General features: G+C 41.0%; 1 protein-coding gene and 1 long non-coding RNA gene across 4 annotated transcripts in view; one reads left to right on the forward strand and one right to left on the reverse strand.

The window, feature by feature from the left end:
* The window catches only part of PDE11A (phosphodiesterase 11A), a 326,658-nt gene that overhangs the window by 66,015 nt on the left and 246,423 nt on the right, over positions 1-14,220 (reverse strand). For all 3 annotated transcript variants that reach the window (XM_019739326.3, XM_019739325.3, XM_074338486.2), the window contains 2 exons: positions 13,042-13,151; positions 3,390-3,480 (listed from right to left, as the gene is read on the reverse strand). In XM_019739326.3, coding sequence (XP_019594885.2) covers positions 3,390-3,480; positions 13,042-13,151 — 201 coding nt within the window. The remainder of the gene's footprint in view (positions 1-3,389; positions 3,481-13,041; positions 13,152-14,220) is intronic.
* LOC109451251 (uncharacterized) lies at positions 3,538-7,125 on the forward strand. Its single transcript, XR_002137954.3, has 3 exons — positions 3,538-4,780; positions 5,337-5,391; positions 5,869-7,125. It is a non-coding gene; the product is annotated as an uncharacterized LOC109451251 (long non-coding RNA).

The following is a 14,220-nucleotide window of genomic DNA, read 5'->3' on the forward strand; positions in this document are numbered from 1 at the left end:
ATATATATTTGTATATGGAAACATGATAAAACAATAAAAAAAAAAAGCTTAATGAAACTGTGCACAAATACAAACTGACTCCCTGGCAAACACAGCAAAGCCAGAAAGTGCAATCATTTCTGAGGAGGACAACCAAGAGACACCCATTTCCTGTGGAATTACTGAGTGTAGAAGCTCACAGATGTTTCTGACCCTAAAATAAATCCTAGCTTCATTATTAAGGACTTTAGTTGCTATTTTGGAAGTACCTGCGATGGCAAAAAATGATTTCAAGGAGGAGAAAAAATATTAGACCAGTGGTTCTTAACTGGAGGAGACGTGAGCAATGGGGGCTTTTGGCAATGTTTAGAGACATTTTTGATTGTCACACTGAGGGGGGTGCTACCGGAATCTGGGGAAAAGGCCAGGGATGCTACTAAACATCCCACAATGCACAAGGCAGTCCGAACCACAAAGATTTACATGGCCCAACAAGTTAAAACTACTAAAATTGAGCAACCCTTTAAAGATCCATCTTGATGAAGTGTGTTAGATTAAATTCAGTACATAATTACTGAGTAGCTAGAATATATAAGATACTGTTCTTGGCGTAGTTCTTGGAACTCTAAAGAGGACTCTGACCTAGCAAAACTTGCAAATACAGCTCTATCTCCATACCTTTGAAAAGCACACTTCTTTTCATCAAAATTTGTTTTAGTCACATTAGGCAGCTCTACAATGTCTTTAGTAAAGTGAAAAATCCTTCTACGAAGTGGCTGAAAATCCACTTAATTTGCTTTGATAGTCAAGGACTTTTTCACTTATCAGGTTTTCTTAGCATGAAATACCAACTCATAAATATGTGGTCTGGGAACTGACCAGCTTTAACCGCAGTGTTGAGAGCCAGAAGATGGTGCAGAAAGAAGTGGGTGGCATGACCGCCTGAGAATAAACTATTCTCCAATGAGAGGTAAATTAATTCTTTCAGGGAAACAGAATATCAATTAGCAAATTACCGCCTACCAGGCACCAGATGATAATCTGCTCCCTGAGTTAATTTATCTCATTGGGCGAATCCGCCACTCCTTAAAGACTAGAGTATATTGGTTCTACCAGGGAGCAGGTCCAATCGTCATAATAATTTTCAAATGAACTCTTCCAGACTCTTAATTCAGTCATTTAGGAAGAAGACAAATAACTAAAGGAATGCCACACCATAATTCTGTCTGGGTTTCTTTGCCTGAGCCTTGTCCCACGGATCAATCACAGACTGGTGCACTGGGCCTGGGAAGTAGTGGTTAGAAGCTATGGAACTGTAGTCACATGTCTACCATCTCCCGGGAAAGAAATACAGATATACCTCACTTTGTTACACTTCACTTTATTGCGCTTCACAGATGTTGCGTTTTTTACAAACTGAAGGCAAGAGACCCTCACCAGCAAAAAGACTAGGACTCACTCTTGCAATACTCGCTTTATTGCGCTGGTCTGGAACTGAACCTGCAAAATCTCCAAGGTATGCCTGGATAGCTACTATGAGCAAGGTACAGTAAAAACTAACGTGAGGTCCAGGAGAAAGCTGGTCTGAATTTGAGGATCTTGGTTATTTTGTGAGAGAGTGCATTTGACTACTTTTCAAGGACAGGTAGTAACTAACACAAGTTACAGCTAACAGAGTGACAAAGTGAGCCAGATCAGCCTTAATAATAATAAAAAAGTTAATTTGCCATCAGTGTATTGTTTAGATGCAATTGGCCTCCTCCAGTGCCTCAAGGGTTTGCTCCCTGAAATAGATTTGTCTCCCTGAAATACTGCTTCCACTTGTTTATGGAGGAGTGTGGTACTGATGGAAAGAGAACCAAATGGAGGGAGAAAGGTCTGGGGCAATTTTCACGAAGTCATCTAACCTCTCTGTGCCTTTGCATCATTTGGAAAGTGGGTTGATAACGACTTCTGCATTTTTTGCCTTTCTGATAGGCAGGATGAGGGTGCGGTGGTGGTGGGGGAACTGCTGGGGCAGGGTCTGCATGCCCCAGTTGCGCTGCGTTCTTCATAGGTAACTCCGAAGTGAAGGGCAGCTGGATGGATTTTGTTTGTATGAAAACAAATTCTGAGTTAGTGGGGTTTGTTTCCAGACAAACAAATGATCTTTCGAGAAAACCTTGACATCCTGTTTATAATCCCTGTTATTACAAACAAAGGTGGGAGTTTCTGGGGTCCGAGGTATAAACCCATCATATTAGTAGCACAGAAGACATAATCTGAACCCAGTTCCTCCTGTTCCTTCTTCCCTCTTTCACAGCACTTGGCTAAAACAGGTTTTCATAGGAAAATTCCTGAGCCACAGATGCCGGGATGCTGGTTTCTGTCAGAGTTACCGAGAGCCTGACCCTCGATGTTCCCTTCCCAACTGAAAATATATCTCCCCCAGTGGGATCGCCCTTCCCCAGCTGCATCCAGGTTCCGGAGTGCTGACTCTCCTTTATGGGGTCGAAGAAAGCTTTCATGATATTGCAAAAGACATGCTTTCTCAAGATAGACTGGAGGAAAAAAACCTCCGTATTTAATGATGCTATTCCAGCGAAGCAGGGCCTTAATGATGATAATAATAATAATTAATGGCACAGCTAGAGAACTGACAAATAATGGGGAACAGATGATCCCTTCCTGGCCTCAAAAAAAAAAAAAAAAAAAAAAAGAAAAAAGAAAAAAAAAGAAAAGAAAGTCTGTATGCCTGTAGAAAATTAAACAGATCCTTTCCTGGCAATTTCAAACTCATGCACGCCTCAGCCAGAGTCAGTAAGTGGTTTTTCTTTTTCTCCATGGAGAGCTAAAAGTATAAAAGTACTTCCAAGTCCTGCAATGGCACATGCAGCAAAATAAGGCATATGGCCTTAGCCCTGGGTCTCAAGTTTAGCTGCAATTCTCACTTTCAAACTAGTCCCACCAGCAATTTAAAGTTTTTATTTTTTATAGGTTTCTCAATTGTGCTAATAAAGTGTAACTTTCTCACCCTGTTTCTGCTTCTGCCATCTTTCAAAATGGCTTCGGGTTTCACAAAATGGGAAGGTTGGGCCACTCACTGCTTGGATTGAGTCACTGTGTTAGTGGGATTGGTCCCCCTTACGGAAGGTGACAAGCCCTGGGCAGTCACCTCTGCCAAGTGAATCTGAAAAGCCTCCAAACCAATAATAAAATCCAAATGAATCAGCTCAGGAAGAAATGGAATGCGATCCTTGTTTAGGCATCTGAATGAATATAAAAAGCGACGAAAGAAAGGTCTTTAATTGGGCTTAAAACTCTTGTCCCACTTCTCTGTGTCTACCTGTGACACTACAAAGAAAGAGAGGTCGGAAACGTACTTCCATTGGCTTTGTGCCAAGGGAAGAAGCAGGACGTTAGGTCTGTACCTCACTCTGAAGGATCATCACGGCGTGGTTGAAATGGTGGTGCTCTAAGGTAGCAGAGGTTCCATAGAGTTGAGCCAGGGCAGAGCCGCTCCTGAAAGAGCACAGAAGGGTCAGTGATGGAGGCCCGTTACCTGTCAATGATCACCCCACACCAGCTCTGTGGATCAAAATGCTTCTTGTGCTTTGGCCAAGGACCGTGAGCCGATACACTTTCAGGTAACTGCTTGTGTAGTTCACTAATCTGTTAAAGCAACCTTTCAAGAACCTTCTATGTGTTAGGCTAGATGCTGTGGATGATACAACAGTGAATAAGACATAGTTCATGACTCTAAGAAATTTAATAGTAAAGGAGATGAAACGTGATCGTAGGGAAAATAATGCACATAACACACAATACAAACACCACAGAAAATGTTCCATGTTCAGTGGATGCTCTGAGACAAGAGACATAATTTCTGGCTTTGGGGATCAGGATAGGCTGCATGCACTAAACCTTACACAACTTCTGCGTGTCCAGAACAATTGTCTTATACCAAATGTATTTGACTCTTCATGGGAAAAGACTTTGTGAATATTTTACATTTTATCAACTTTACATGTAAGGTTTATAAGCTTTTCCTAAGGTTTTCTAGCCCACAGTCCCACTATAATATCTCAGTGTAGAACTCTGGAAAGCTTCCTAAATTTGGAGTCAGACCTCCGCTCTTGGTTATAGCTTTGGGCAGTTAGTTGGTCATAGTAAGCGTCAGTTTCTTTGTCTCTAAAATTATGATAATACTATCCACCTCACCTGTTATTTATGAGAATACAATAAAATATCTGAAAGTGCCTATCACAGTACCTGGCGTGTAGTAGATTGTAGTCTATATTAATAATTAAAACTCATCTAGATTTTTCCATTTTAAATAAATAAAATGTTAGTTGATCCTTGAAAGTATTATTCTGAATTATCTTAACATTTTGCTTACGTAGAACAAACCATTCCTCAACAATGTCAGTTTGGCAAAGTGTTTATTTAAAACATTCAAGTGTATTCATTTCCAATTCTTTGGGCGTGGGATTAAAAGCTTCTTAAGACTCAAAAGAGATCCAGAGATGCCAAGGGTTTAAAGTGCAGTCATAGGACTCTGTTGAAGACATATCCAAGTTCTTGTGTTCTTTATTACTCATTGCAAGGAGTTTGGACATTGAAAGGGCAATTTAGTCTTAACTTGGAAACACTGGAGATTGACAGCTCATAGTCTGCTCTGCTAGTGAGAGGAGCAAACACTGCATCTAAGTGCTCTGTGAAGGATTTTGGTCACCAGCTGCCCTCTAGGGTGAGGCAGCCCAAGATCACGGCCAGTTGAAAAGACTCAGAACTGACCACGTGTTGGAAAAAACACAGCCGGGTAGGTTCTGTAGGGATTATTATGAATAGGGGTTCTTAAACAGGGCACTAGATTTTAATCAGGCATGTGTTATTTCTTTAAATCTTACCTTAATCTATATCATTTAATAAGTGAACATTTGTTAGGCTAATCTTAGTAATCGGTGATTAATATTTAATGTTAGTTACTATTTTTCTAACATAGAGTTCATTTTTATGAAAATTCATTTTTCAAAAAGCACACTATATTGTGTCTTGGCTATATTTGTCTTGGCTTTTGAATTTCTAGGATGTTTTATATGCGTATCACATCCTAATGCTTGGCACAGAGTAGGTGCTTAAAAGAATATTAGCTGCTTGGCTAATAAGCTTGCAGTAGTATGTCTAGAGATTATAGTTAAAATTGGAAGGTTGGCAGTAATAAGCATGTTAACATATTTTATAATAATGTTATTAATAGTAATAGCTATCCTGAGTAAGTACCTATCATGCACTAGGCAACAGATTAACAACTTCATATGTTATTTCATCTAGTCCTGACAACGACCATGAAATAGTATTGTCTTCTCACTTTACAGATGAGGAAACCAAGGCTCAGAGAAGTTCTGCTACTTTTCCAAGGTCATAAAGCTAGTAAGTAAAGTTCTGGATTAGAATCCAAGTTTTTAAGCTTCTTCTCATTACATAAAGAGAAAACTAATTATACCTCACACACTTCTGATATTCCATTCTCAATTTTTGCCAAGATGGTTGTCATCAATGAAAGAAGATTTCATAATTTAATTCAGAATTCTACTGGTATAACTGCTAACCACAGGCTCAGACTTCTGTGGTTTGTTTCTACTAATCAGCCATGCCCAGATGTCTCTCTTACTGGTGTGAATCCTGATAACAGTCATTGATGTAAAGTAGGGTCAAGATGCAAAAATATTATCTCTTCCTTTATCGCATTGGTTTAGCAGATCTGATAAAGTTAAACAAGCTAGACGACCACAAATCATTTTATATATATTTTTTCAGGATGGGTAGGATGTTTTCCTCCTTAACCAGGGAACAGCTTATGACGAATACCCTGGTGCCTCTTACGCTGTCCTTCTCCCTCTCCCCCAGGTCCACATGGCTTCTGAACTGCTGCTTTTCATCAGAAGGACTCTTAGGGTGTTTGTACAAATGCAGCCTGACTGCCTGTGATTTCAGCATCTTCATCATCAGACTCCCTTTTTGTTCCCTTTTTCAATTCCATCATACATTCTCCTCACCCTCAAACAATACTGAGTTAATCACAAAAATAAAATTTTGCCACTGAACCAGACAAATGCTATGAAAGTGCAGGAGAACACTGTGATTAATTAACTAACACATTCAGTCATTCAATTAACGTTCATTCAACCAACAAGTATTGATGACTTATGATGCCAGGCTGCAAGCATGTGGAATACAAAGATAAGTAAGACATCGTCTTGCCCTCAGGAAGTTCACAGTCTCTTATAACTGTGTAGGAGACTGTCTCTGACCAGACTTACACTAACAATGCTCACCTTTCTGCAAGCAAGACGCCATCTTAGCATTCATAGAGTGGAACATGGCACTAACTCTACTTTGAGTTTTCTAGAATAAAATCATCTAAGGAAGAATGCTTCCATCTCTTTATGGATTCTTTATTTACACTATTAGAGTTGGTTTCTGTCAGATTTTCTAAGACTGCAAAACCTTTTGGTGCTTTTTCTCTGAGGCCACGGCTCACTGAGCATTCTGCCTGTTCCTGAGGTATACACACATGCTGTGAATTTCCTGCGATGGCAAGAGTGAAGTCTACACTGATAAAAATTGTTTTAAGTGGCGAAAACGTATCTGTTAGGATAAACTTTATCAAAAAGTATTCTACAGAATACTAGTTCTTTGGAATGTCAAATCGCATTATGAGCAGAAATAAAAAGGGTCCCATGGTCAAATATGTTTGGGAAATGCTGGGTTTAAAAAGTTAAACTGTTTCTTCACTGTATAATGTCCCAGCAGCATCAGTATGTGAAAATATGCGTTGTGATTCTGCAGGAGGGAAACATGATATGCAGCATTAACCAATCTGACTTGGTTATAAATTCATTGCTTAAAAGAGGCTATGTCTTTCATGCAGTATACTTTGTGTAAAGGCATACTTCCACTTTTTCATGTAAAATGTGAAAAAAAACAAAAACAAACCGCCCCAAATCAATCACCTATGGAAAAAATTGACTTTAACACCACACCTCATTTTAATTGTCTGTGGTAAGTATATCCATCATATAAGTAGCTTTGGGGCAAACACACTTTAATAGTATATATATATACATATACGGTGTGTGTGTGTGTGTGTGTGTGTGTGTGTGTGTGTGTGTCTGTGGAGAGAGGAGGAGAGAAGGAGGAAGAGACGAGTCTCCAAATTCCATAAGCACAGGAATATTTATGCATGTGATTATTCCTGATGCTTATTATTGATGAGGTCATCCGAACATACTAAAGGTTTTCCTTTCCAGACAGGCAGCACACTGCGGGGAAACTTATTAAAAAGAAAAGTCAGAGTGAAAATTCTGTCCCTATAGGCATTCAGCACTTTGCACAGGCACCAAAAAAAAAAAGTGTGCAAATGGAAATGTACCTTCATAACTTCCCGAGATGTGCATATGCTTTGAAAAAGTGACTTAACGGGAATGTGCAGCCATGACCTAACAGGAAACTTTAAGAAGGAAAACTATGAAAGGTAATTAGGAAATTGAGAATTGTTGGGAGGTGGCGAGCAATGGGATTTGGCTGTCGTGGCAGATTAATGTGCCCCAGTATTTCACTTCTGGGACCTGGCCGAAAGCGACAAGATGGGTTTTCATTCCCAAGAAATGAGTGTAAGAGATTATGCTAGAAATGAATAGAAGAAGTCTCCTAGGAGAATATACTACAAAGCTGCTCGGTACTGATATTTAATCATCAGGGGCAGCTGTAATAGAGAGGGGGATGAGTGGGAAACGCTGTCCCTGGAGAAAACAGCAGAGAGGTGTTAACAGAGCCATTTCAAAGCACTGTGGGATCGCTGCCCTCTCTACCTATTGATCATTCATTGCACGTACTCCAATACTTAAAAATTAAGAATAAAATACGAAAATGCAAAGGTTCACTTATCAGAAAGGCTAAGAGAATAAATCATATTGTGCTATAACTAAAGTCACAACTTTTTATTGTAGGGGCATTTTGCATTTTATATAGTAATTTGTCCCTTGCTAAATGTCTCCTGTTTTTTTTTTATAGTCTTATATATGAAAAAAAGGTAGCATATGTTTTGCTTTACATAATAATTGGTGCATTTAAATTCCATTTCCAAATCAGTTGAAAGGTGGGAATCAGATTGTGAATAATTTAAGGGAAGGCACTGTTTGTTATCCGTCTTTATTTCTCCCACAATGCCTAGCACAGTGCCTTGCAAATAGAAAGCACTCAATTATTGGGGAATAAGAAAGGAATTAAAGATATAGATTTCTTCCTAGGGATTTTCTAAACAGTGGCACACTTACCGAATAAATCTTACTCTAATCAATACAAAGATATTTCCTTTACCATGACATAAAAGGTCTTTAACAGCATACATTATCAAAGGAAATTTTATAATTGCAGTTTTGCAATTATGTTTTACCTTTTAAACTGCGATTAGTTTTGCACCAACCTAATAACTGAGGTTGGTTGGCGGTGGCACTAGGGGTCCTAAGTTCCACCAGATAGAGGCAGGACTAATGGACATCCCATTCCTTAGTCATCTTGAAGATACACATCAGACCATCTTGGAATAAGCAGATTTGATCATATGGTATGAGGATGTAAAAAATAAATAAATGAAATAAAATTTGAGTTTTCGTACCAGCGACTTAATACCTATCTAATATGTATGAAAACGGTTTAATCTTATGCGAGTAACCTAGGATTTGGGTATCTCAGTTCCATTTTTGTAAAATTAAGGTGTTGAAAAATATTAGTACCAAGGTCTAGTTTAATTTTAATGATTTTTATAGTTCCACGTCTTGATTTTCTGGATGTCAAAACATATTTTAGTTTTCCATAGCTCATGTATATGGCAAGTCAGCCAATAAACTGGAAGCTCAAAGGCCCAAAATAAATATCACTGGTCATGGGAGACAGTATGATGTGGTGGGTAAAGAATGGCTTTTGGAATTAGATAGCTTGGGTCTAAACACCACTCTGCCATATTCTGGATGTACGAGTTTGGGCGAGTTATTTACTTCCTGAAGCTTAGGTCCTCCCATAAAATGGAGACAAAAATACCTACCCTCCACATATGTGGGTGGGTGCTTAAGATAGTAAAGAACAAGTAAATTGTAGTTCTTCTCATTGTCTCAGGGCCTGTTAGTTGCAAAGGGCAGAAATAAATTAGAATCAGCTTCACTGAAAAATGGTTGATTAAATGGTGCCAACAGCTCTGAGGGAGCTCAATTATCACAAGTACGGCTGGGTCTCCTGGAAATAGGAGTAGAGATATGGAAAGCCAGGAATCAAGTCTGCTTTATCTCTGTTTCTCTAAAGTTGTACAGTCTCTTCTTTCTGCTTCTCTCTATCTACTTTCTTCTCTCTGAAGATTCGCTTTCTTATTTCTTTTATCCACTTGGGATGTGGTCATTCATAGCTTTTCCTAAGTGGTAGCCTCAGTTCTCAAGTCTACCCGGATCTGCAGCTTGGATCTCAACAGCTAACTGAGTCAATTATCATGGTAATGCAGCTTCAAATTCCTGAGAGATAAAATACGATTCGATGGATTTTGATTAGGTGTGTACTCTTGGTCCAAAGAGCTGAGAGGTCAACTAGTAAGAAGGGCTGCTTCTCTCAGTGTGATACAGAGGCTCCCACTGGGGAGGGGGTGATGGGTATCCGAGTACAAGTATTGTGCACTTGACCCTTATAGGAACCCACAAGGTTCTCACTCTTGTTTTACAGACACAATTCTAACACATTTATCTTTTACTTATGCATAAGAGGCACAACGGTAGGGGGCTGGAGAGAGGGTGCTAGAGGAAGATACAATGATTCCACTGCCCTTACAGAGAGACATCCTAAAAAATAATGAAATGTATATACAGGAACCCAAATATAAGGAATTATCATATAATGAAAGTATAATGAAAGTATACACAGTTTACACTTCAGTAGGTCCCAGGGCCACTATTGTCTTAAGTACAACATCAAGCCTATATGTATAGAAACTGTGTTTTATAATAATCTAAAACAGGTTACACTTATTTAAGAAATCAGAAAACTTTACTGAAAAGCTGTATTAATATAGTTAAAATCTCATCCATTTATGCATTCATCATTCATTCATTCACTCAGCAAACACTCATTGCAGTTTATTATGCTCCTGGTACTTATTATAAATCATGGAATTCAAGGAGAAGGGGAGACATACCTGTTAATCAGCGATTAAAATAGAGTGAGACGCACTTTTGAAAAAGCATAGTCGGGGCATTATGTGGACACACAAATTTGACAAGGGGAAGGTGCAGCAGGAACAGAACCCTGGGGGGGCTGCTCTCAGAGGAGTTTGGGGGAAGAAGGAGAGAAGGGCATTTCAGGCAAGGGAGACAGAATACTGGGGAGCAGAGAGAAGTGAACTAGCCAGACCCCATCTCTTGAGTCTACCACATAGACGCATGGGTGCAGTGGGGGTGGGAGGGGTGGGTGTGGGGCCAGAGAAATGGGCAAGAGCCTGAGTGAAAAGGGCCTTAAAGGATTAAACTAAGGAATTTAAACATTATCCTGAAAGCCACAGGAGGCTGCTGAATGGCTTTTAAGCAGGGGAGTGAGCTGATCAGCTTTGTGAATTACAAACATGATTCTGGAGTGCCAAGATGGGAAGTCTGGAGGAGAAGAGTTGGCCTGTTTGTTGCAGCAATCCAGGAGAGATGCAAAGAAGCAGGAGTTACTTCAGAATGCAGAGATGTCGACTTTGAGGGGTGCTAAGGAGGGAATCTGGGTGATGTGTGGATTTCTGGTGGTGCTGTTTACTGAGATTGAGAATAAGAGAAATGGGACAGGTGTAAAGGGGAGAGACTGAGACTTCACATAGGAGGTGTTTGTCAGGCAGCTGGGGTAAGTGTCTGGGGAGAAGCAGAGAATTACGGTTCAAAGGGTCTGGGTTTGGGGCTTCAGCCGAGCGGTGGAGGCCCTGCATGAAGGATCGTGTGGAGCAGGAGGGCAAAGGGAGAGGCCTTCAGCGGTGCAGGCTGCGGCAGGAGGAGAGAAGCCTAGATGAAATCCTTTGTCTGGCAGACAATGGAAGAGAGACAGTTCTAGGAAGGACGGAGCGGAAAATAGGTCTCATGGCAAGAAGAGTCAAGCAAGAGGGACAATAAGAGTGTCCAGAGCTCTGAGAAAAGGGGATGCTGACAGGATTACTGAGGGCAGTTGCTCTGGCAAGGCCAAACTCGAAGCCATGTTGGGGGGCAGGTGTTCGGAAAGTGAAGGCAAGGAACAGACAACTTCCCAAGAAGATTGACTAGAAAGGACAGAAGAGAAACGGAACAGATGCTAGAGGGAGAAGTGGGGATTGGGGTGGGCTTTTTAAGATGGACGAGAATTGTTCATATGAATAGGGTGTTCAGTGCTAGTAGAAAGGGGAAGGAAGATACAGGGCAGAGAGAGGAAGATTGATGGAGGAAGGTCTCAGAGGAGGGAGCAAGGAAGGGATCCAAAGCTGAGGTGGAGGCATTAGCCTCAGACAAGAGGAAGGACGGCCCTTTCACTGAGATAGGAGGTTAGGAGGAAAGGATGGAGCCAGACAGATAAGTTTGTATGTGGCAGGGGAGGAAATTGAGAGAGTTCTCGATTGATGGCCTCAATTTTCTCAGTGAAGGAGGAGGCAAGGTGATCTGCTGAGTGGAGCAGAGGAGGTGGTAGACAGGAAACAGTTTAGGAAGGGAGACCATTCTGTGTATGTAACTGCTAAGAGCAATGGGGGGGCAGAGCTGGCTAGCGACACAGAATCTGGGGAGTACTGAACATCTGGCTGACTTGGGAGAATGTATACTTGGTGTATCTCAGACTCTCACAACGGTGGCATTTTCTCCTGAAACCTTTAAAAGTCTAGGCAGAGTAGCAAGAAATTAAACTGTTAACTTGAATTGGGGCTGAGTGTTTGCAGAGTGGATGTCACAGAAGGGTTAGCGGGCCAAGAAATTATAGGCTATTGAGAAGAGCGAGTTGAAGTGATGGGCTGTAAGATCCAGGATGGAGAGAGAAGGGCACACAATCAAATTCATTTGCTAGATCAGGAGCAAACGCAAGTGGTCAGGACCCCACGGCCTCAACAGGCAGGTGTTTTGGTGGAACAAAAAAGAGTGGTGAGCTGTTGACACACAGTGATCTGTTGATGTCGCAAATTCTGGAGGTACACCTGTTCTATGGGGGCTTTGAAATCGTTACCATGTTGTTGAAGCCTTCCTTTACTTCTCCATCCCCAAACTTTTTTCTGCAGTCTCTGAACTCACATATTTTGTTTGGAGACAGGTAGTAAAAAGAACATTAAAACTGGACCCTCAATACCGGAGTTAGGAGATCTAGGTTTTGGTCTTATTTCCGGCACCCATAAATTCTATGGCTTGGCCTCGGTGTGAGCCACCAAGCAATGGCTAGCTTGTCCAGTTCAGCTTGCTTAGGGACAGATGATTCTGTCTGAGCACATCATGAGCTTACACATCCCAGTGTGGATGTAATTCCTTTGTTTCCCACCTTTCCGTGGGAGGAGGCAAGGGAGGAGCAGAGACCTTATTCCTCCTGCATCGTTACTTCTCTGCCGTTCATATGAGATCCAGCATCAAAAGAACCTGGAAGAGATTCTCTTGGGGAAGGAAGAGATATTTTGCTTCATAAAATTTCTAAGACCACTTTGATATTAATAATCTCAAAACTATTCTTGGATTTGAGAGTAGCAAATCCAAGAAGCTTATAAATGCCATGAAAGCAAATATTCTGGAAGGACAAAAAAAAATAGGCCCTCTAAAATCTGAGCTTTGTCATCTGACTGAGGTCAACAGAGACAGACCAAATCAACAAGCATGACATGAAGGGCAAATTTGCAATTAAAAGAAGAATAGGGAATTATAAAGATGGATGGGCCCCATGACACGCACGCCCAAGCCGGCCTGGCCTTGGCCTCAGATGCCAGAAATTAATGCTTTACTCTTTAGCACTGGTCACCTTTGGCTCGGAACCGAAAGGCAAATGCATTAAAATAACAACAATTAGAACACTTACTTAGCTTGGAAGGCATTGTTGGTTCCCCTGTGGTCAAGGTCATGACACAGGCATCCCACAATCACCGCTAAAATTTCCACTTCGGTCAGAATCTCTTGAAACCCAGCGGTCTGGGAAGAAGAGAAAATGGCAACAGTCATGACTCAGGGCAAGGAGGATGGATAAGGTTTGTCTGTTGAGCGACAGTCAGCTCTGTTTTCATACCCACATCATTTAAGGAAATGATTAACTGCCACTCCCTTGGATGACAGTGAGTTGGGTGGTCAGTCGCACAGCCTAAGGTCCCCGCAGTGATGAATTAGCTCACTGTCACAGTGGCTCACGCTGGCACACCAGAACAAACTTCGGCGTTTGTTCCATTTTTAGAGAAGAGGCGGCACTATCCAGACACAGTGACAGTCTGGCAAAGGCCCAGAACAAAATGTGTTTTGTGAGTCTACATTTCATTGATAAGCATCTAGTGGTGGGGGAGAAGGGGGTGAATTAAGAACGGAATGCTATATCCGCCGGATGCCACTCAAACGAAAGCCGGCCAAAGAAACCAGTGTTTTGTTTTGTTTTGTTTTGTTTTGTGTGTTGTTTTGCATTAGAGAAGCAACTTAGAAGTACTGAAATTGTTACATTATACTATTCTGGAAGGTATCTTGTAAATAGCGGAACTCATATTAGCTTGGAGGACACATTAAATTCAGACAGATAATAAGGCAGTGCTTGTCTTGAAAACTAGAATTTGGCAGAGGATTAGCCACCTGAAGTTGGAGCATCATTACATGGAATTCTTTTTCTTCATTATCCTGTGGGAGCGTGCTTGTGAAACGCACAGGTGTGGTGTGATTTCTTTGAGGCGCAGTGTGATGTCACTGTGCAACCCAAAGCAGCAGTGGTTCTTTGCTTCCTGCTGTCCCTTCAGCAGCTTGGAGGAGGAAGCAAACCTCTGAAAAAGGTCTTACGCATTATCTTGTTCCAAGGCCATCATGTCTCCCCGCTTTTACTTTGTAAGTCTCCCATTTCATTACTTACTAAACTCTTCATCAGAGGGCAAGAATAAGGGAAAGGTAGGGTTCACATCACTTCTGTTTTCACGTGTGTTTTCCCCCCAAATCTAGGATCACTAGCTAGTATCTGTAAGACCCTTCTTTTACATCAATAAAAACTTTGTTTTTTAATTAATTGCGATTG

This window comes from Rhinolophus sinicus, chromosome 17, assembly GCF_057876585.1.
Source record: "Rhinolophus sinicus isolate RSI-liver-muscle chromosome 17, RSI-T2T, whole genome shotgun sequence".
NCBI classification, from domain to species: domain Eukaryota; kingdom Metazoa; phylum Chordata; class Mammalia; order Chiroptera; family Rhinolophidae; genus Rhinolophus; species Rhinolophus sinicus.